The sequence below is a fragment of the Cervus elaphus genome, chromosome X (assembly GCF_910594005.1).
Source record: "Cervus elaphus chromosome X, mCerEla1.1, whole genome shotgun sequence".
Lineage (NCBI taxonomy): Eukaryota > Metazoa > Chordata > Mammalia > Artiodactyla > Cervidae > Cervus > Cervus elaphus.
This window is the reverse complement of record NC_057848.1, coordinates 121,502,360-121,523,802: the sequence shown is the minus strand read 5'-3', so window position 1 is coordinate 121,523,802 and position 21,443 is coordinate 121,502,360. Positions and strand designations below refer to the sequence as shown.

Sequence of the window (21,443 nt, the reverse complement as noted above, 5' to 3'; positions counted from 1 at the left end):
AGGTTCAACGGCAGAAGCGGTCTTGTCTTATTTTTTAATTTTTTTATTTTCCATTTATTTTTATTAGTTGGAGGCCAATTACTTTACAATATTGAAGTGTTTTTTGTCATACATTGACATGAATCAGCCATGGATTTACAAGTATTCCCCATCCCGATTCCCCCCCCCCCCCCACCTCCCTCTCCACCCGACGGTCTTGGCTTAAAGCTACATTTGCAAAGTAAGGGCACTATTACTATATACATTTTATTTTATGAAAAAATAAAAGCAATTTTTCCTAAAATATTTTTATTGACATATTGTATTAGAGTAAGGGAAAATTTTTTAAAAATTGGTATTAACTTCTTTTAGCTGGGGTGGCTGGAGTGGGTATGTCGATAATGTCGATTTGGGAGCATCCAAATCCCACAGCCAACCCCACAAGCCCAGCAGAGGGGAAGCTTACACTGACTCCTTCCCCTTTTCCTCCAGTGCTATATCCTAGGAGGGCCTATAGGTCCCTGATTTCTTCCCTTTCGCCCCTCGTGGTATGTTCCAGGAGGAGCCTGCAAGCAGTCCGACTTCTCATCCCCTGTTATCTGCCAGGAGATAATAGCCATTGGCATCTCCGTGTCTTTCCAGAGGCCTCTCAGCTTCTCTGAACATCATTACACAGATCCATAGAGTTCAGAGCCAAAGACCCTTTCTCCAAGAAGCCCGCCAGAGAAACGCCCCCATTCTTGCTCCCCACCACCTGTGAGGCAGGGCCACCGCTCCGCAACGTGAGTAGAGGCTTCCTCATCCTCTGTACGGAATGGACACTCCTCCAACATGGCGTACCCCACGGGGAATCGCACCTCTGGCGCGGCCACGTTCCCCGCCTGACCACGCTGCCGATGGGCACTGAATGCCCCAAAACTTCGACTCCGTAACATGGCGATGTTGACTGTTGGTTGACTGCGGCTTCGAACGCGGTTTTGCGCCTGTGCAGAGCCACGCCCCTTCGTGTGTGAACCTCCCACCCAAAGCCCGAGAAGGGGCGGTGCTAGGGGTGGTGACCGGAAGCGCCTGCAGTTTTCGGCCGCGGTTTGATAGTTGTTGTGAAGAGGATCCCGGTGCTCTGTGTCCTAGCGGTGTGAAGGTAAAGGGGACCCGGGGAGGGTGAGTGTTGGGGAATTCTGTCTGGTCAGTGATGGAGTCGGTTGTCTGGATATAGCTGGATGATTCGTCTTTTATTTTTCAGGCTTTCCTCTTTTCTCATATCAATGTTAAGATCTTAAAGTTCACTCAGAGACCCACAGGGTTGGGTGCTTTATATTTTAAGTGTTTTCTAAGAGTGGATTTTTTTTTTTTTTTTGGGTCCATGAGTTATTTAGAAGTGTGCTTTCATTTTGCAAAAGTTTATCTTTTTACTAGACTTCTAAGTTTTCTTTGGTTGGAAAAATGTCTGCATGAAGCTCATTTCTTGAAATCTGAGGGGACTCATGGCCTAGTCCTTGGTGAATTTTTAATGAATGTTCCATGTATAATTTGAAAATAATATTTAATTGTTTAGCTATCACTTGTGTTGTACAAAATTTGTACTTTTTTGTTTGCTTATTCTCTTACAGAGAAAGGCGAGATTAAGTCTTCACTGTGATAAGGATTTTATTCATTTCTTCTTCCGCTGTCCATGATCCAGTTTGAATTGTTTTGTATGAAGCGGTGAGTCTTAGATCGAGGTGCATATATTTGATGCTCAGTTCCTTAAGCACTGTTTGTGAAAAAGACTGCAGTTCCTCCACTGACTCCTCTGGTACCTTTGTCAAAAATAAATTTGCCATACTTTTGTGCAGCTCCTTCTAGATTCTTTGTTATGTTCCATTTGTCTATGTGTCTGTTTGCTTTTATCGTGAATGTACGTTGAATTTTGTCAATACCATGTGAATTTATATGGTTTTTCTTCTTTAGCCCGTTAATATGGGGGAATCCCCTTATTGAGTTTTGAATATTGAACCAGCCTTACATTCCTGGAATAAACTTCAGTTGCCTGTGGTGTATAATTCTTTTTTATATATATTGCAGGAATTATTAATTAATGCTTTTTTTGAGGATTTTTGTGTCCAAGTTTGTGACAGAGATTGGTCTGTAGTTTTCTTTTTCTGTCCTGTCTTTGGTTTTAGTATAAGGATAATACTTATCTCAGTAACTGAGTTAGGAAGTGTTCTCTCCTCTTCTGTTTTCTGAAAGAGATTATGTAGATGATATTTTTTCTTTTAATGTTCAGTAGAATTCTCCAGTGAAACCATCTGGGCCTGGAGATTTCCTTTTGGAAGCTTTTGATTATGGCTTCAATTTCTGCAGTAGTTAAATAACTGTTCAGGTTATCTATTTAGTGTCTGTTCAGAGTACCTACATATTTAATAGTGGGTAAATTGTAGGAGTCTATGTTTTGTGAGAAAATTGGACTATTTCATCCATGTTGTTGAATTTATATGCATAAAGTGGTGTGCGATATTCCCTTACTTTCAGTGACTACAGAATCTATAGTTATATCTCCTGTTTCATTTCTGATATTGGTAATTTGTGTCTTCTCTCTTTTTATCTTTGTCAGTCTTGCTAGAGGATTACCAATTTGATTGTCTTTTCAACAAACCAGCTTTTAGTTTCATTGATCTTTCTCTATTTTCAATTTTATTGATTTCCACTCTTACATTTATGACTTGCTTCCTTTGATTGCTTTGGGTTTTCTTTGCTCTTCTTTTTCTAGTATCTTATGGTGGGAGCTTACCTTATTGATTTAATACCTTAATTCTTTTCTAATCTAAACATTTAGGATTATAAATTTACCTTTCAACGCTGCTTTATCTGCATCCCAAATTGTGATATGTTGTATTTTCATTTTCATTCATTACTTTTTAATTTCCCTTGAGACTTCCTCTTTGATCCATGGGTTATATAGAAATGTGTTGTTTAATTTCCAAAGTTTGGCAACTTTCCTGTTACCTGTTATTGATTTCTAGTTTGATGCTGTTATAATCAGAGAACATAAGCTGTATGATTTCAATTTGTCAAAGTTTGTTTTGTGACCCTGGATAGTGTCACACCGGTGCTTGAAGAGAATGCGTATTCTATTAGTGTTTGGCTGGAGTAGGATGGATATGCTCAGTTAGGACTCTTTTCTTGGTCCTTTGATTAAGGGGTGCAGGCTTTTCCTAGAGCTTTGTTGTCTGTGCCTGTTGATGGTTCTGAGTTATAAGCTTCTCTAGTGGCCTGTTTGTGATACATGTGAGGGAAAAGGAAACCCAGGAAACTCACTACAAGGCCGTGTTCCTTAGGCCCTGAGATCTGTGGACCGCGCCTTTTCTTTTTAACTTTGAATCTTTCTATTTGTATTTGTTGTTATGTCATTTCCCCCGCCCCCCCTCCCCGGTCTCTTCCACATTCATTATTCTGTTCCATCTGTATTTTCCTGTATTAAGTTTGTAAATTTAAATTTTGCTAGGGAAGCACCTGTTTCACATCAATACAAACTATGTTGCTATACAGTTATGCATAATATCCTACAATAACTACTTTGAAACACTGCCTTATCTGGGAATGATTCTCATTCTGTCTTCCCTCTCTGTATATGTGTTTGTGTGTGCCTGTGTGTGTGTGTGTGTGAGAATATATATGTCTTTTAACTCTTCTTTATTTCATTTGCTAGGGAGTTATCTATGACATTGGTCATTTTAAAGGACCAGCTCTTTGTTTTCTTTTAACTCCTATTATATTCTTTTGATTTATTTAAGGCTTTTCTTAGTTACTGTTTTCCATTGGCGGGGGTTTGCTTAATTTTTTTTTTTTTGCACCCCTCCCCTTGTTTTTTTTTCTATGTTTTAGAGTGAATACTTAGCTCTCTTTTGTTCTTGTTCATTTTTTTATTTATTATTTTATTGAAGGGTAATTGCTTTATAGGATTTTGTTGTTTTCTCAACATGAGAAAACCTCAACCTCAACATGAATCAGCCATAGATAGGTATACGTGCATCCCCTCCCTTTTGAATCTCCCTCCCATCTCCCTCCCCATCCCACCCCTCTAGGTAGATACAGAGCCCCTGTTTGAGTTTCCTGAGCCACACAGCAATTTCCCGTTGGCTATCTATTTTACATCTGGTAGTGTAAGTTTCCATGTTACTCTTTCCATACATCTCACCCTCTCCTCCCCTCTCCTCATGTCCTTAAGTCTGTTCTCTATGTCTGTTTCTCCACTGTTGTCCTGTAAATAAATTCTTCAGAACCATTTTTCTAGATTCTGTATGTGTGTGTTAGAATACGATATTTATCTTTCTCTTTCTGACTCACTTCACTCTGTATAATAGGTTCTAGGTTCATCCACCTCATATACCCTGAGGAAACCAGGGTTGAAAAAGACATGTATCTATCTCTCTTTTGTTTTATCTATTTATTTGTATAGAATGTTTACTTTGTTGGTCTTTGGGGGCAATTTGATACATCACCAGTGTATTACAGCTGAGCCATTAATCTTGTAGCTTCACCACTGTTAACTGGTTCATTTTTATGACACTGCTGAAAAATCAGCTGTTTCTATAGAGATTAAAGATAAAAACTTTTTGAGAAATGTGCAAGTTCCTTTTGTATACCTACAGAAGATTTTCCCACTCTATTAGATTTTTCATCTCTCACAATATGTATTTTCTTTAAATTAGTGGTAACTGGTTTTGCTGTATTTTTTACCTTGCTCTATGGAATACATTCTTGGACTTCTGCCCTCTTGGTTTGTCCATGGCCATGGGTATCAAAGACCCTCATGCAGCTGCTCAAGCTCCAGGTGACGCCATCTGCACCTGTTATATTTATTTTTAATTAAAAGTAAAGCCATTAAAATATATACATCTCACTCTGTATACAACTTTAGCATGTTCCATGACTTCTGGTAAAAATTGTGTAGCCTTTGTATTGATTTCTGACTTTGATCCTGGGTTATTTAGGAAAGTGTTCTTTTTCTTTTTTCTTTTTCCCTTGTGGCTCAGTGGGTAAAGAATCTGCCTGCAATGTGGGAGACCTGGGTTTGATCCCTGGGTTGGGAAGATCCCCTGGAGAAGGGAAAGGCTACTGACTCCAGTATTCTGGGCTGGAGAATTCCATGGACTGGATAGTCCATGTGGTTGCAGAGAGTTGGACACGACTGAGCGACTTTCACTTTCTTTTTCTTTTAAAGCAGATTTATTTATTTAGTTATATAAAAGAGACATACATATATATATATATATATATATTCAGTACCTTAAAATTCATCAATTTGAAGTGTACGGTTCAGTGATTTTTAGTACATTCACAGAATTGTTTAGTCAACACCACAGTGTAATTTTAGAATGTTTTCAATACCCCAGAAAGAAACTTTTCACGCATTAGCAGACATTCATCATTCATGCCACCCTACATCCCCAGCCCTAGGGAACTTCTAATCAGTTTTCTGTCTCATGTGTTTGCCTATTCTGGACATTTCATATATATGAAATCATAAAATATGTGGTCTTTTGCGACTGACTTCTTTCTCTTAAGATAATGATTTCAAGGTTCATTTATGTTACAGCATGTATTGGTACTTCTTTTTTATTGCCAAATAATATTCCATTGTATGCACACAGCAAATTTTGTTTATCTGTTCATCAGTTGGTCGACATTTAAGTGGTTTCCTCTTTTTGGCTACTATGACTAATACTGCTGTGAATATTTGTGCACAAGTTCTGGAGTGGACATGGCCTTTCATTTCTCTTGGTAGATACTAGGAGTAGAACTGCTGGGTCATATGATGACTGTATATGGGTAGCATTTTGAGGAACTGCCAGCCTATTTTTCAGAGTGGCTACCATTTTAAAATTTTACCAGTAATGTCTGAGAGCTCAAGTTTATTCACATCTCACCAGCGTTAGTTACTGTCTTTTTTTTTTAGCCATCCTAGTGTATTTGAAATGGTTTGCTAATGAATAGAACATTTTTGGTTTTGATTGTATTTCCTAAGGCATAATGACGTTGAACATTTTATACTAGAAGATAACATCTTACGTACTATATGCTTATATATACTGTATATACATATAGTATATAAGTATATACTACAGTATAACATCTTATACTATAACATTCAGACATCTACCAGGTTTTTTTTCTGGCTATGTTATTTGATAGAATTGTGTAAAAAGTTCTATAAGCATAAGAAAAGAAAGCATATTCTCTCTTTCTCTGACACAACGTCTTCTTTACGTGTTTAAAATTTAACCTATTCATACTTTTCATTTTATTTTACTTTTTATTTTGTTTACTTTCTTGTTTCTTTTTCATCTTGTTTCTTAACTTCTCTTATCTTAAGTTCCTCCTCATTTTATGTGGTACTTTCCCTTTCCCAACAAGGATGACTAAATCTTTCGTGCCTGGATTAGTTGATCATAATGAAATTGTACCTCAGCTTGGACAGGGAGACACCTTCCCCTCCCTAGTTCCCTCAACTGGAGAAACAGTTTCTCCTTCTGGATGTTATTGTGGTAATTAAAAATTTTAGTCCCAGACTGTTAGTACTTTCCTTATGGCATATATCTTCTGGCTTAAGAACTTTACTTAATAATTTTTTCCAAATTATAATGTTTTCAACATCTGTTTAATAATAGAACCATGTTTATTTTGAGCCTCCCACATATAAGTACCATGTGGTATACCATTGAGAATGTGAGCTTTGAAGCCAGGTAGACGGACTTCAATTGAACATCACTGAACCTCTGTTTCTATATGCATACTGTGAGATAATAATAATTACAGCGGGACACAAATAATGTGATTGATGTACACACTAAATGAGATACCTCCTTCTTCATATTACATGATTCCTTGTAATAACCATACTTGCTAATATGAATTAAATATTTATCTGGGCCAGTCTGTTGCTGAGTTCCTAAAAAACATCAACTCATTTAATTCTCACAGTCCCTTGAAATAAATATTTTTGATTTGTTTTAGGGAAAAGAAAACCTGAAGAAACATTTTCATATTCATATAGCTAAAGGATGACAGAGCTAGAAATGAAGCTTTTGTTAGTTTTAGTCTAAGTCTCATGGTCACACTCATATTCCCTTTTGATGAGTGACTTGAATAGGTCGATGTGAATAGGTTGAATAGGTTGATGTGACTGTCTACTCCACAGTATTCCGTGCCATAACAATACTTTGGTGCTCTCAGGAAGCACTTGTGGGGTGAATGCAGAATAACTGATCATGTGAACACTGTCTTTCCAGGTTTCTTGGAATCTCTGCTTAGCCCTTGGGACAGACCCTGTGGTGAAGGCTGCAAGATCTTCCATTTCCAGCATCAGCAGCTGTGGTTAAGTCCACAGGTGCCCACCTGACCTCGGGTTCCTGGGAAGGGCAGAGTTGTCAGCAAGAGAACCTGGGGGTAAAGCCCAGCAGGAAGATGCCAGGCAATCGGAGTGCTGCTGGGCCGTCCCTGACCCTGACTACAGGGGGACGTGACAACTCCTGTGAGGTAAGGAGTAGGAAGAGGCACCCAGGGACAGAAATTCTCCAGAATGAAAGATAATATCTCATTATTTTAATTTGTATGAGTTTTTTTTTTTTAATCAAGCAACATAATCAGGGGACTTTTATTGCTGATTTATGTATGTGAATTTCTTTCTGTCCATTGTTGATTTATTTATATTAACTTAAGGATTTTTACAGAGTTTTTTTGAAGAGTAAGTTTAATAAACTTTTATCATTCTCATATATTGGGTTGGCCAAAATGTTTGTTTGGGGTTTTCTGTATGATGTTATGAAAAAAACCCAAATGAACTTTTTGGTTAACCCAATATTTCTGTGAATATTTTTTGCCACTTTGTAATTTGAAATTAGCCTCTAGTTTAGTTATAAGTGACAAAAGGTGCCAAAGAGTTCTCAAAGTCTTCTTAAAACAATGACTCTTCCCTGATTTGTTTCGCCCAGATTCCAGCTCCCTAGAAGCAAGCTCTCTTAAACTTTTTAATGGATTTCTTTTTCGTTTTGAACATTATCTATTGACTTTCCACTATGAAAGGTAGAGATTTAGCTTTTCCGTGCACCTCTACTCATATACACATTTGCCTCTATCACTATTCTGATTAGATCTATCGTGTTTATTATTGTGACTGTTTATGGTTGAGTCATGTAGTATCCATGCTTACTGTTTCTTCACAACTTTTACTTTTCCCTGGAATTAACTATTTTTCAATGGATTGATCATTTCTTTGCTTTACTGTATACATATCAATAAATCAACTCCAAATTCTTTCTAGTTATTTAAATCTCCTCTCTGTATGTTCAGACATAGACGTTAAAGAATCTGCCTGCAGTGTGAGACTCACTTTGAATTCCTTGGTCAGGAAGATCCCCTGGAGAAGGGACTGGCAACCCACTGCGGCTACAGTCCATGGGGTTGCAAAGAGTCAGGCACACACATAGTGACATCACTTATAAATACTCATACCATGTTTACTATGAGCCCAGCACTGTTAAACACACACTACATCTACTAAGTCATCTTTGTTACAATCTGGAGAAGTAGGTACCATTTTTATTCTCATTTTATATAAGGGGAAACTGTTGTTTGTTATTTAGTTGCTGAGTTGTATCCAACTCTTTTTTTTTCTAAAAAATTAATAACACTTTATTTCCTACCTTTACTTTTTTATTTGTTTATTTATTTTATATTGCAGTGTTTTTTGCCATACACTGACATGAATCAGCCATGGATTTATATGTGTTCCCCTTCCCGATCCCCCCTCCTGCCTCCCTCTCCATCCCATCCCTCCGGGTCCTCCCAGTGCACCAGCCCTGAGCACTTGTCTCATGCATCCAACCTGGGCTGGTGATCTGCCCCACCCTTGATAGTATACTTGTTTCAATGCTATTCTCTCAGAACATCCCACCCTCGCCTTCTCCCACAGAGTCCAAAAGTCTGTTCTGTACATCTGTGTCTCTTTTTCTGTTTTGCATATAGGGTTATCATTACCATCTTTTTAAATTCCATATATATGCGTTAGTATACTGTATTGGTGTTTATCTTTCTGGCTTACTTCACTCTGTATAATGGGCTCCAGTTTCATCCATCTCATTAGAACTGATTCAAATGAATTCTTTTTAATGGCTGAGTAATATTCCATTCTGTTCATGTACCACAGCTTCCTTATCCATTCCTCTGCTGATGGGCATCTAGGTTGCTTCCATGTCCTGGCTATTATAAACAGTGCTGCGGTGAACACTGGGGTGCACGTGTCTCTTTCAGATCTGGTTTCCTCGGTGTGCATGCCCAGGAGTGGGATTGCTGGGTCATATGGCAGTTCTATTTCCAGTTTTTTAAGAAATCTCCACACTCTTCTCCATAGCGGCTGTACTAGTTTGCATTCCCACCAACAGTGTAAGAGGGTTCCCTTTTCTCCACAGCCTCTCCAGCATTTATTGCTTGTAGACTTTTGGATAGCAGCCATCCTGACTGGCGTGTAATGGTACCTCATTGTGGTTTTGATTTGCATTTCTCTGATAATGAGTGATGTTGAGCATCTTTTCATGTGTTTGTTAGCCATCTGTATGTCTTCTTTGGAGAAATGTCTGTTTAGATCTTTGGCCTACTTTTTGATTGGGTCATTTATTTTTCTGGAATTGAGCTTCAGGAGTTGCTTGTATATTTTTGAGATTAATCCTTTGTCTGTTTCTTCGTTTGCTATTATTTTCTCCCATTCTGAAGGCTGTCTTTTCACCTTGCTCATAGTTTCCTTTGTTGTGCAAAAGCTTTTAAGTTTAATTAGATCCCATTTGTTTATTTTTGCTTTTATTTCCAATATTCTGGGAGGTGGGTCATATAGGATCCTGCTGTGGTTTATTTAGCTCTTTGAAGCTCCATGGACTATAGCCCCCCAGGCTCCTCTCTCCATGAAATTTTCCAGGCAAGAATGCTGGAGTGGATTGCCATTTCCTTCTCCAAGGGGAAACTGGGGCATAGAGAAGAACTATCTGGCCCAAGTTAACACAGCAAGTAATAGTGGGGAGTGCTATCTCAACTCTGGGTATCAGTGTCTTCTCTTTGAAAAAAATCTCTCCTGGACCTTGTTGACTTGCTGAAGGCTGGTCTGGTTGCTCTCTCACCTTCACGCACAGCTATGATTTTGGTGTCTACTGTTCGCCATCTATCAGGAAATCCTTTTTACCTCTGTCTTGTATCAGATTCCCTTCCCTGAGAATACAGTTTTTTCCTTCGTTTCCTAGATCCTGTGTCTTCCTCTTTCTTGGTTTACCCCCTAATTTGGGGGGTGGGGTACATCCTTCAGTACGTCCTTGAAAATGGATGCATGACAAGTGAAATTTACAAAGCTTTGCATATCTGAAAATGTCATGTAAAATGTAGTTAGGTAATATATATAATTGTATAATGTCAGGAAGCATTTAACAAGAGGGTTCCTGTGTGCTGTTTTGGATCTGTCAGGAACCCTCTGGCCCTTATTGATTCCTGAATATTCAGCAATTAAGAGGAGAGGCACGCCTTTCCCGGGGCTGAGGAATCCAGGCATTTCTCATTACAGTGATAAGTACCCTCTTCCTTTTTTTTTTTTTTTTTTTTTTTTTACCCTCTTCCTTTTTATGAGCCAAATGGTAAAAGGTGATTGTTTGCAACTCTCTCTTTGATAGGGATCATCTTATGTTTTGTAAGCCTGGAATTTTAATCTTTGTCTTTGCTGAGAATAACCACCTTGTAAGACAGTATATATGCCCATGCCATGTTGATTAAAACACCTTTGTTCCATCAGAGCTTTGGTCCCCGTGTCTTCCTTCCTTCCTTCCTCCCTCCCTCCCTCCCTCCCTCCCTCCCTCCCTTTCCTTTCCTTCCTTTCTTTCCGTCTTTCTTTCTGTCTGTCTGTCTTTCTGTCTTTTCTTTCTTTCTTTCGTCTCTCTCTCTCTCTATTTCTGGCTAATTCCTTGGAGCGAGGAGGCCCGTTCAGCTCCCTTTCTTGCCAGGGCTTCTAAGACCCTCTCGAGAAGGCGCACTGTGCCTTCACCCACTGGAGAGGGCGCCCGGTGCCTACGTGCAGCAGCGCGAGCCCTAAGAACAGGACTCTATTGGCTTTCCGCGTAAACCAGGGGATGTCAGCCTCTTTCTCTCTAATTCTCCAGACCACCAGGTTCCGGTCCATGGAAAAAAGAAAAGAAAAGAAAAAAAAATAAAGGACCAACAGTATAAATACCTTTATAAAAATAAAAAGTAATAAATACCATGGAAATATGTTTATTTGGCCCTGATAATAAATTTATCTTTTTGGCTGAGTGTAGAATTCTAGGTTGGAAATCATTTTTGTGTAGAATTTTACAAACCTGTTTCAAGTCTAGTCCTTTTCCCACTCATACACACATTTTTTTCTGCTTTTCAAAATCTCTTATTTTAGTTGTTGATCCTCCATATTTTAAATTCTTTGCTCTACTGATTTCCATTTCTTTCTCTTTTGCTCTCCTTCCTCAAAGTTTTTTTTTTTTTTTTTTAACTATCTCGCAAGTCATCTCTGTGTCTCTCATTAATGCTGTTCTATATTTTTGGAAGATGGAGGAATACTCAAGATACTGGGATGGTATCTTGAGACTGAAAAGTGAGGCAGGCAACTCTATATATTATAATCAATGGATCCGTTTATTGTTATAGGTAACTTACAGGGTGGGATCAGGGGGTCGATGAACCAGAAGCATTCACAACTGCCTCCTATATAGCTGAGGGACGATTGGGACAATTTCACAGTTAACCCAGGGTCTGGGTGGGGTACGTGCATTCCTAAGTCAAGATTTACGAATGGGCAAGTAGTCTTATGGGCACTGGGAATACCTCAGTGAAGGTCTTCATTATTATTTAAAGACTAATAGAGCCTAGAGGCCACAAGATCTACTGATCATTAAGCAATATCTATTAACTATCCATGCAAAGCCCTTGGTGACAGAGAAGAGACTTACTACACAGTATAGCCCTAGGCAGGGTCAGTGCGGAAGCCCAAGATGGCCTCTATTATGATAACAACTATACATATGTTTATATATTTATAATTTTATTTATTTGTTTGTTTAGGCTGTGTTGGGTCTTTGTTGCTTTACAAGGGCTTTCTGTAGTTGCAGTGAGTGGGGGCTACTCTCTACTTGCAGTGCTCGGGCTTGTCATTGCAGTGGCCTCTCTTGCTGTGGAGGAGGCGATCTAGGGTGCATGGGCTTCAGTAGCTGCAGTTCCTGGGCTCTAGAGCACAGGCTCAATGGTTGTGGCATACGGGCCTAGTTGCTTTGTGGCATGTGGAATCTTCCTGGACCAGGGATTGAACCCATGTCTCCTGCAATGTCAGGTGAATTCTTTACCACTGAGCCACCAGGGAAGCCCATGTTTTTGTTGTAAATAGCTCTTTTTCTTTTCAGAATTTTTGTTTAGTATCTTATCATTCTACTACTAATATACTAATATTATTATTCAACTACTAATATAATAGTTTTTAAATTTAATTTTTAAATGACAATATAGTCAGATGGCTCAAAAACAAAATTTTAAATCTATATAACATTTTAAAACATGAAAAGCTATATACAGTCTAAATTCTTCTTTTTCCTATCTATTCACATCTCTTTATTTTTTATTTTTATTTAGTTTTTGGCTGCACCATAGGGCATGTGGCATCTTAGTCCCCTGACCAGGGATTGAACCCACGCCCCCTGCAGTGGAAGCATAGAGTCTTAAACCACTGGACTACCAGGGAACTCGCTGTTTACCTCTCTTTAATACATATAACCAAATTAGTTTTCTCTGCATGAATTTCTTTATGTAAGTAAAAGCCATTGAGCGCACACTGTTATTTTTTCTTTTTTTAGTTCAGGAAAGGTATCCCATAAAACAAATTCTTATCAGTTTTTGGTCATTTTAAATCTTTTGGTAAAATAGAATGTGAGTTATAAACCATGCTGCCATGAACGTTTTTGTTCATGTCATGTCTGTGTGTCCACCCTCTCTTGACTGTACAATAGGGATGGAGTTAGTGGGTCCTAGATCCTATCTTTTAAAAAATATTTTTGTTGTGAAATATAACATACGTACAGAAAAGTGTGCAAAACAGACATGTACAGCTCAGTAATTTTTCACTGTGTAGGTCTAGAAAATGTCCATCGCTAGCATTCCAGAATTTCCCTACTTCCAAAGGTAATCACTGTCCTGACTTCCATGATAACTTATTTCCATTGAAAAGAGAATCACAAGCCGCAGAGTGGAAGAAGAGACAGACAACAGAGGACTTGTACCCAGGATGCATAAAGAACAGTAGAACAGTAAGAAAAAGCAGATGACCCTGTAGTCAGAGGGGTTATTTGAATAGGTGTGTGACAAAGGAAGAAATCCAAATGGCTAGTAACACCTGAGACGGTACTCAGGGAAATGCAGGGAAATCAGGGAAATGCAAAAGTGAAACCACAATGTAATCCTACCATACCTCCACCAGAATGGCTAAAATTAAGAAGCCTGACAATGACAACTGTTAGCAAGGATAAGGGTTTGTATCAGTAGCTCATATAGTCATCTCAGCACATATAGTTGCTGATGTATTAGCTCATATGAGCAGTCCATAGACTGCTGGTGGGAGTGTAAACTGGTACAGTCTCTTTGGAAAACATTTTAGCTTTCTTCATCAAAGCATGTGTAGACCATATGAAGAAACTCTTCTAGAAAATACCCAAGAGAAATCCTTGGCTAGTGTACCAGGTTGTTGTTGTTCAGTCGTCCAGTCGTGTCCAACTCTTTGACCTCAGGCATGAGGAGGCTCCTGGGCAAAGAGCTGGCAATGTTCTGTTTCCAGACCAGAGTGGGAATTAGGTAGGTATTTGCCTTGAATAATTAGTTAGGCCAAATATTTAGGTTGCTGGATTTTTGTGTGAATATTATATTTTGTAAAAATCTTTTGAAAGAGAATACATGCCCTCCAATTTTGACCTTAATCTCCCATATACCCTTTCCAAGGGCAGCTACAAGGACACACACACACACACACACACACACACACAGAGCTGTATCCATTTCTAAACTTCTAACAGTTTTCTCATTTATTAATGTCTTAGTGATAATTAAATGTATAGATAATTAAATAAATAGATGTAAGAAGTTGCCTCATTCTTTTCAAGGATGAATCTTATTCAGTTATATGGATATATCACAATATAACCAGCCCCCTGTTAACAGACATTTAAGACATTTCCAGGCTTCCCTGGTGGCTAAGATGGTAATGAATCCACCTGCAATGCAGGAGACCTGGGTTCCATCCCTGGGTTGATTTTTGATTGTTATAGCAAAATGACCTTCTTTGTGGGTTTTTTCAATTGTATAAGAATGCCTGTTTTCAGCATACTCAAGACAGAACAGCATCTTGTCATATTTTTCTTTTTGGCCCATGTAATAGGTTAAAACGTGGTATCTTACTACAGATCTAATTTGCATGTCTTGTATCATGACTGATGTTGAATACATGTAATTGTGTTTAAAGACCTATTTATATTATTTTTTCTAAGCTGATTTTAAATTTCCTTTGCCCATTTTTCTATTAGGTTGTTGCTCTTTATATATTAAAGACAGTGGCTCTTTGTCTTTTATGTGCGTCCCAAATATTTTCCCTCAACTTCTCAATTGCCTTTTAAAAGAAAAATTCTGATGTTTTCTCATGCGATTCACAAAATTGTGCTGATCAATCTTTTGTGTCCTCCAAGTTTTGTGCCATAAGTCGATGGCCTTCCCTATTGCTCATCTATATTTAAAAATAAAATTACTGCAACTTTCTTTTTTTTTTCCTTCTGTCTTATTTTTTGGGGGGGGTCATGCCATGTGGCATGCAGGATCTTAGTTCCCTGACCAGGGATCAAACCCGTGCCCCATGAATCGAGAGCAGGGCATCTTAACCACCAGGCTACCAGGAAAGTCCTCCGCATTTTCTTTTTAGTGCTTTCATGTCTTTGGTTTTGCTTTTACTTCTGTGACAGTCTTGATTTTTGATGGTTGTTGTAAAGTCTTAGCTGGGGATCAGTCTTCATTTTCTTCAACATGGTTACACGTTTGTCCCATCACTATTTGTTGAATAACCTAGAGTTTCCCCACTAACGTGCTGCACTTCATCATATATACACACATTATAATATATAATTGTGTGTGTATTTATGAACCTTATTTTCTTCTATTGATCTAATGGTCATAGTCTATATGATTCTAATTCCTTTGCATTTATAGTTTATTCTAATAAATAGGTGGGCTAAGTCTCTGATTACTCTTCTTTTTCAGAAATTTACTGTTTCCTTGACTGTTTTATTTTCCATACACAATTTATAGTCTGCTTACCAAATTTAATAAGAATCCTCTTGTTGTCAGTGAATTTGTATTAATCTTGTACTTTAAGAGGGCCATTTGTCTCTTTCTAATAATTCAGATTTATTACTAAAGTACAATGTATGTCTGTACTTTCTTCAAGTAATCTTTGCATTTTCGATTAGCGTGATAAAGTTTTCTTCAAGTATATTTTTGACCTCAGTGCTTGTTTCTGTTATCTAAATGAAAAATTACAATGCAAATGTATATGAATGTATATCATTACAAATTGGAACTAAAATGAAGAGGGACACATAAGAGGTAGTTGGAGAGTGAGTTAAAGGAAAAGTGAAGAATCCTATGGTTCTCTTATTGTTGTTGAGGAGAACAATATAGTTAGACCTATCTATATTACGCATGTTAGAGAAACATGCGTACAGTTATGGTTCCCTTTCCTCCGCATCCTCTCCAGCATTTACTATTTGTAGATTTTTTGATGATGGCCGTTCTGACTGGTGTGAGGTGATACCTCATTGTAGTTTTGATTGCATTTCTCTAATAGTGATGTTGAGCATCTTTTCATGTGCCTGTTGGCCATCTGTATGTCTTCTTTGTAGAAATGTCTGTTTAGGTCTTCTGCCTATTTTTGTTTGGGCTTTTTGTCTGTTTTTTGGTTACTGAGTTGTATGAGCTGTCTGGCTATTTTGGAAATTAAGCCCTTGTTGGTCGCATCATTTGTAAATATGTAAGGGAGCCAAATGCCTAATCTCAGTTAATCATTCATGAGACAGATAATGGGGAGTTAAAGGGTCTGTGTCTGGCCTTGTCCACAGATTCAGGCACAAGGAGAAAGCTCTGCATTTGGCCTTGTCACAGGTAAACAAGGGAGTCATTTCCAAGTTGTGTGGGGTCATGGGAGAGAGTGGACAGCCAGGCTGACCTAAGTCATGTGGGAAGAATGGTTCTTTGTGGTAAGTCATTTCTGAAAAAGGAACACAGATGAGGGGTGAGGATTTCTTGACTGTCACTGTTTTGGGGGCTTAGGTGAAGTTCAGCATTGTCACAGGTTGTCAGTTCTGTCTGAAAACTTGAGTCTAGTCCTAGATGTCCATGCCATCAGACACATGGCATTCTTCTGCCCCATAGAATTGCTGAGCGATGGCCAGTGGCAATGGTTCAGGAAGACATTTGGAGGTGTTCACAGGTGTTCTGAGTGTTCGATGCAGGAGCTGGGGCCCTCCCTGCTGTTTGTGACAGACTTCTTAGCAAGATAAAGGGGAATGGTGATAATATCCCAGTCATAGGTGTTGGAAGACCTGACAGTCAGTTAACTTTAAGGCTCTTGCAATTTGGGGGAGATGTGCCAGGACATTCTTCTTTGTGAGGAAGGCTCCAGGGGGTGGTTCTGAAAGGCAAAGATCATTAATGCCTTTCACTTTCCTGTACTTCTGAGGTCTAAGGTGTTTCCTCTTCAGGTTCTGTGTTGTTGCTCGTCTTCTACTGACACAAAATCATGATGGCCCATTCTCGTAGCTATGAATTCACCTAACCCCCCAGTTTTCTCCTACTACTTACCAGACCATTTATCTGAATGGATCATGTACAAGAGAGACAAGGACATTTTTCATGAATTCACAGAGATCCGTTAGGTTGTGTACTTTGGCCTGTGTGGGTCGCTGTAGGGGGACATGGTAAGCAGTGTACTGAACCAAGTAGTAATTAGTCTTTCGATCTAGGACAGTGTCCATCCAACGGGAGAATCCAGGTAGCTGAACCAGAATTAAATTTCAGTCTCTCAGGCTCCCCCACTGCTGGCTGGGCTGCCATCCAGAGGGTTAGCAGCCAGGCTGGTCTAGGTCACTCGGTGAAAGAAAGATTATATCCAGGATGTTCAACAGGGGATCCCACGTTGTCAAAATATGTCCCTTTACCCCTGATCTTAGTTACCTACCCAGGGAGTAGCTGAAAAGAGCTGATTCCTTTCCAGCCATATTCATTGACCCAACTGCCATAATAGGGTGTATGAACCAGAAGCAGGTAAGGGTGGTAGACTCTGAAATCCTTTGGAGTCCATTTAAAAATTTTTTTAAACATAGAAAGTTTATTTTTCCAATGATCATTATTATTGCAAAAAGTGCTTAATAATACATAGAAAGTAAGAGCCTCTTTGTAATCTCATCCTGGAGAGTCTGCCAAAGAATTATCTGAAAATTTCCAGGAAACGTTTGGTTGATTCTTTCTGTGATATTAGAGGTTGTTAGCCTGATCCATTCTTTATTAGGTTCCTCATTAGTTTTTTATCTGATGATTGATTTTTATCATTGCCTAGATCATTAATTCACTAGGAGTTACAAAATCATAATATTCTAATTCTGTCATTCCTTCTGGATTTATTGGCTGGAATGTTTCTATAAAGAAGAACTTTCTCTCATCAACTAGCTGTATTTTCCCTTTTTCTTTAACTGATAAAAAGCTCAAGGGGCTTGCCCCCAGCCAGGCTCCGGGTTTATGGATGCTGAACTTCCTCCTGTGTTCCCCTTAACAGGAACCCACTGAATCAGAGCTCTATTCTGTCCTGTGTTGTTTTAGCACTGGCATTTGCACTGTGTTGTTTTTATGCATTTCTAGTATCCCCTAAGGCAGCATTTAGTCACACTGAACTGTCTGGGCTGCCATATTTTCTCCTGAGGGTACCAATTATTGTTTTTAGGGCTCCTACTACATAGGTTTGATTGATCAGTTCCTAATTTGAGTCCATTTTTGAGGAGGCCGTTCCAGTGCTTGACCATACCAGATGCCACTGGATGGTAGTGAGTGTGGAAGTCCGTCAGATACCTTGACTATCAGCCTGTCATTGCGTGACTTTTGCAGTAAAAGGCATACCACTCTCAGGCTGCAAGTAAATAGTCCAGGATCCTGAATACCTGACACTGATTAATTCTAAGGGCCACAGTGGAGTGGCTGGCGTCAGCTGAGCAGACTGAAATAGCAACACTTCAACGTGAAAAAATATCAACAGTTGTATGCAAGAGCATACAGTGAAATCCCTGAGAACGGGTTCTTGAGATGCGATGCTGTGTGCCAGGAGCAGGCAGGCCCACAATTCATGCAATGTGCTCTTCCTCATCCCAACAGACCATTTTTTTAGAAGGAGTCACAGTTTGGCCGGCCATGGTAAGTTCTGCATCAGTAAGATATGGTCTTGTAATTTGTGCCCATTCTGTGATGATGGATGTGTTTGTTGCCATGTCCACGTGATGATGGATGCAGAAAAGCAATAGCAGTGATCTGGGCCCTGAGAGCTCCATCAACAGTATGCTGCTAGTCAATGGTATCAGAGAATGGACCCTTACCATGAGACCTACATAGGTGATCCAGACCATTCAGTTAGCAGCCTCGATTTGTTTCCATGACTCACCATACTAAGGAGGGCCATCCAGCCTCCCAGCCGGTAGTCTTCCAAGTGGGAGACTGAACAACTGGACATTGGCTGCAGCTTCAGAGTCAGTAGATTATCAAAGGGAGTATTGGCCAGAGTTATAAGAATAGCCTTGAGTTCTGCCTGCTGAAGGGAGCGCCCACATCTATTCTCAGTTCTGCTAAGGTTGAAGAGAATGTTAGATTCCAGCTAAGTCCAGTGGTTAGTGGATCAGGTTCAGGCATTTGAGGAATCATCTATGAATCAAGTGCCCCACAAAGCCCAGCAGCCTTGCTCTATGGTTGGCAGAGTGGGAAATAAATTTTCCCCCAAAGGGATAGCTGTCCCATTTTCCTCTGAAGCCAAGATGCTGCTGGAGCTGGGCCAGCTGTGCTCTTGAATATACTCTTTCCGTTTGACAAATGGAGGCTTGTTGAGTCCTTCCAACCTTGTCAGTCATCGAGTCTGAATTGACCTACCCCCAGATGGGACTGTCAGGCTAGATGGACTCCATGGGTCAGGTGTTCAGTTTGGACAAGGGCCCAGTGGAAAGCTAATAGCTGCTTTTCATAAGGGGTGTAGGTAGTAGCTGTGTAAGGAAGAAGAAAAGCTGGTACCCTAAGGAGCTTTTCCAGATGGGCTTCCCTTTGCTACTGGCCCCAACAGGCAACACCGTCAGTTACACAGACTGGTAACTCAGCAGGGTCATTGAGGCTTTGAGGACCCTGAAGATAGAGAGCAGAGAATGTGCCACAGCATGCCGGATAGTCCTACACTGGCCCATTGGTTTGGCCTCACTCAAGGGACATCGCAGTTTAGCAAATATGAAGGATCTAGTAGAATGTCCAGGCAAGGCACATACTGTCTCCTTTTCCCAAAGAGCCCAGGATGGTGCTGGACTTCCTTTTTTTGCGTAAGGTTCAAAGAGGTAGGTCTTCTTTGACTGCAAGAGGAACAGAGCATCATGAATCCATCCAGAGGTCCCAGACAATTTATTTGCATTTTGTCAGGGCTTACCAGCCACCTCTGATGTGGCAAAGGCATGATAATACTAAGGGTGGAGCCAGTGAGACTAAGGCTTCTGACTGGCTAACCAAGACTTCATCTATACAGTGAAAAGGTTGGACAGCAGAGGGTAGAGGCAGTCTTGCTAAAGTCTGACCCACTCACTGATGGTGCTCTCATTACCCCTGGGAAAGCACTGCCAGTGTGTATGGAAGGTCTTGCCATGTGAATGCCAACTCGTCATGGTGCTGGTGTGAAGAACTGTGAAGGGGCTGAGATTTTAAGCTAACACGCTGGTGTGCCACAGTTTCAAGTATGTTGACAGAGGCCATGAGACCCCTGAGTCAGTGATGAGATACTTCATAGTTGCAGAAAAATCAGTAGCCATAGTCAGCATGTTTGCAGTTTAGGGGAAAAAAAGTTAAAGCTCTTGGCAACCCATGAAATCTCTTCAAATATAAAATAGAAAGAAAATGGTTTTGTTATTGAATAAGCATCAAAGCAGGGCTTCCTGGGTAGCTCAACTGGTAAAGAATCCACCTGCGATGCAGCAGACCCCATTCGATTCCTGAGTGGGGAAGTCCCCCAGAGAAGAAATAGACTACCCACTCCAGTATTCTTAGGCTTCCCTGGTGGCTCAGATGGTAAAGAATCCACCTGCAATATTGGAGACCTGGGTTCGATCCCTGGGTTGGGAAGATCCCCTGGGAGTGCATGGCATCTCACTCCAGTATTCTTGCCTGGAGATTCCCCATGGACAGAGGGGCCTAATGGGCTGCGGTCTATGGGGTCACAAAGTGTTGGACACAACTAAGAGACTAAACACAGCCCAGCACACAAGCATCAAAGCAGACCACAGTGTGCATCACAAGCAGTTAGCTAAAGAGATTGCACAGACAGAAGGAAATCTCATTCATCCTTTTCTGTGACAGAGCATATAGATTCCATTACATGCTAGTTTTCAAGACACATGATAATTTATCGAGTCCTCATGCAAGAGGACTTAACAGGATGATTTGTCCTACCTTCTTTTATAGTTCATCCTAAGTTCAGCTGATAACGGGAGTGGCTATCTGTGCTAGTTAATTGCCTTTATCCAAAGGCAAAATTGAACTTCTCTTTTCTCTATGACAATCAGAGAGTTCCAGCTTAGAGCCACGCACCTAGAATAAGGTGACAGGAAGATAGGGTACCATCTTCCTTAATGTTTATATGTCAGTGAGGTGGCCCTTAAGAAGACCCTTAAGAAAATCCCAGGTCCTTAAGAAAAACATTCCTGGGTTATAATGCTGACAAAAGGCTTATTTAACTGTTTAAAAGATTTCCATATATTTTGATATACATGTAAGTGGCAGAGGAAGCATTTACAAATACCAGTTTTCTCAAGGAAATACTCTAAGAAAAGGCAGAAGATCTTTTTCAGTAACAGGGAAAATTCCATTTTTAAAAATCCTTGCACTTTCCCTTTTATAATAATAACACACTTTTCTAATTATCTCCATTGTAATTTCTACCTTTGTCTGGGCAGTGTGCGGCCACCTAAATATGTAGCAAGTCCATATAATAGCATAATTAAGCAGTTAGGAAAATCACCATAGGATGAATTTTAAAAGTCAGTGCAGCCTTCAGAATGGGAGAAAATAATAGCAAACAAAGCAACTGACAAAGATTTAATCTCAAAAATATACAA

The 21,443-nt window shown here is 39.7% G+C and overlaps 1 protein-coding gene and 1 pseudogene across 2 annotated transcripts in view; one reads left to right on the top strand and one right to left on the bottom strand.

The window, feature by feature from the left end:
- The first annotated feature begins 375 nt into the window (after positions 1-375).
- Positions 376-21,443, top strand: part of ZNF81 (zinc finger protein 81) — a 93,965-nt gene continuing 72,897 nt past the window's right edge. Inside the window, exons 1-3 of one of the 2 annotated variants that reach the window (XM_043895192.1) lie at positions 376-1,140; positions 1,590-1,683; positions 7,251-7,497. In XM_043895192.1, coding sequence (XP_043751127.1) covers positions 7,426-7,497 — 72 coding nt within the window. In that variant the 5' untranslated portion in view covers positions 376-1,140; positions 1,590-1,683; positions 7,251-7,425. The remainder of the gene's footprint in view (positions 1,141-1,589; positions 1,684-7,250; positions 7,498-21,443) is intronic. The other variant, XM_043895191.1, reaches the window with a different exon arrangement.
- On the bottom strand, positions 4,468-4,754 carry LOC122689082 (annotated as a pseudogene).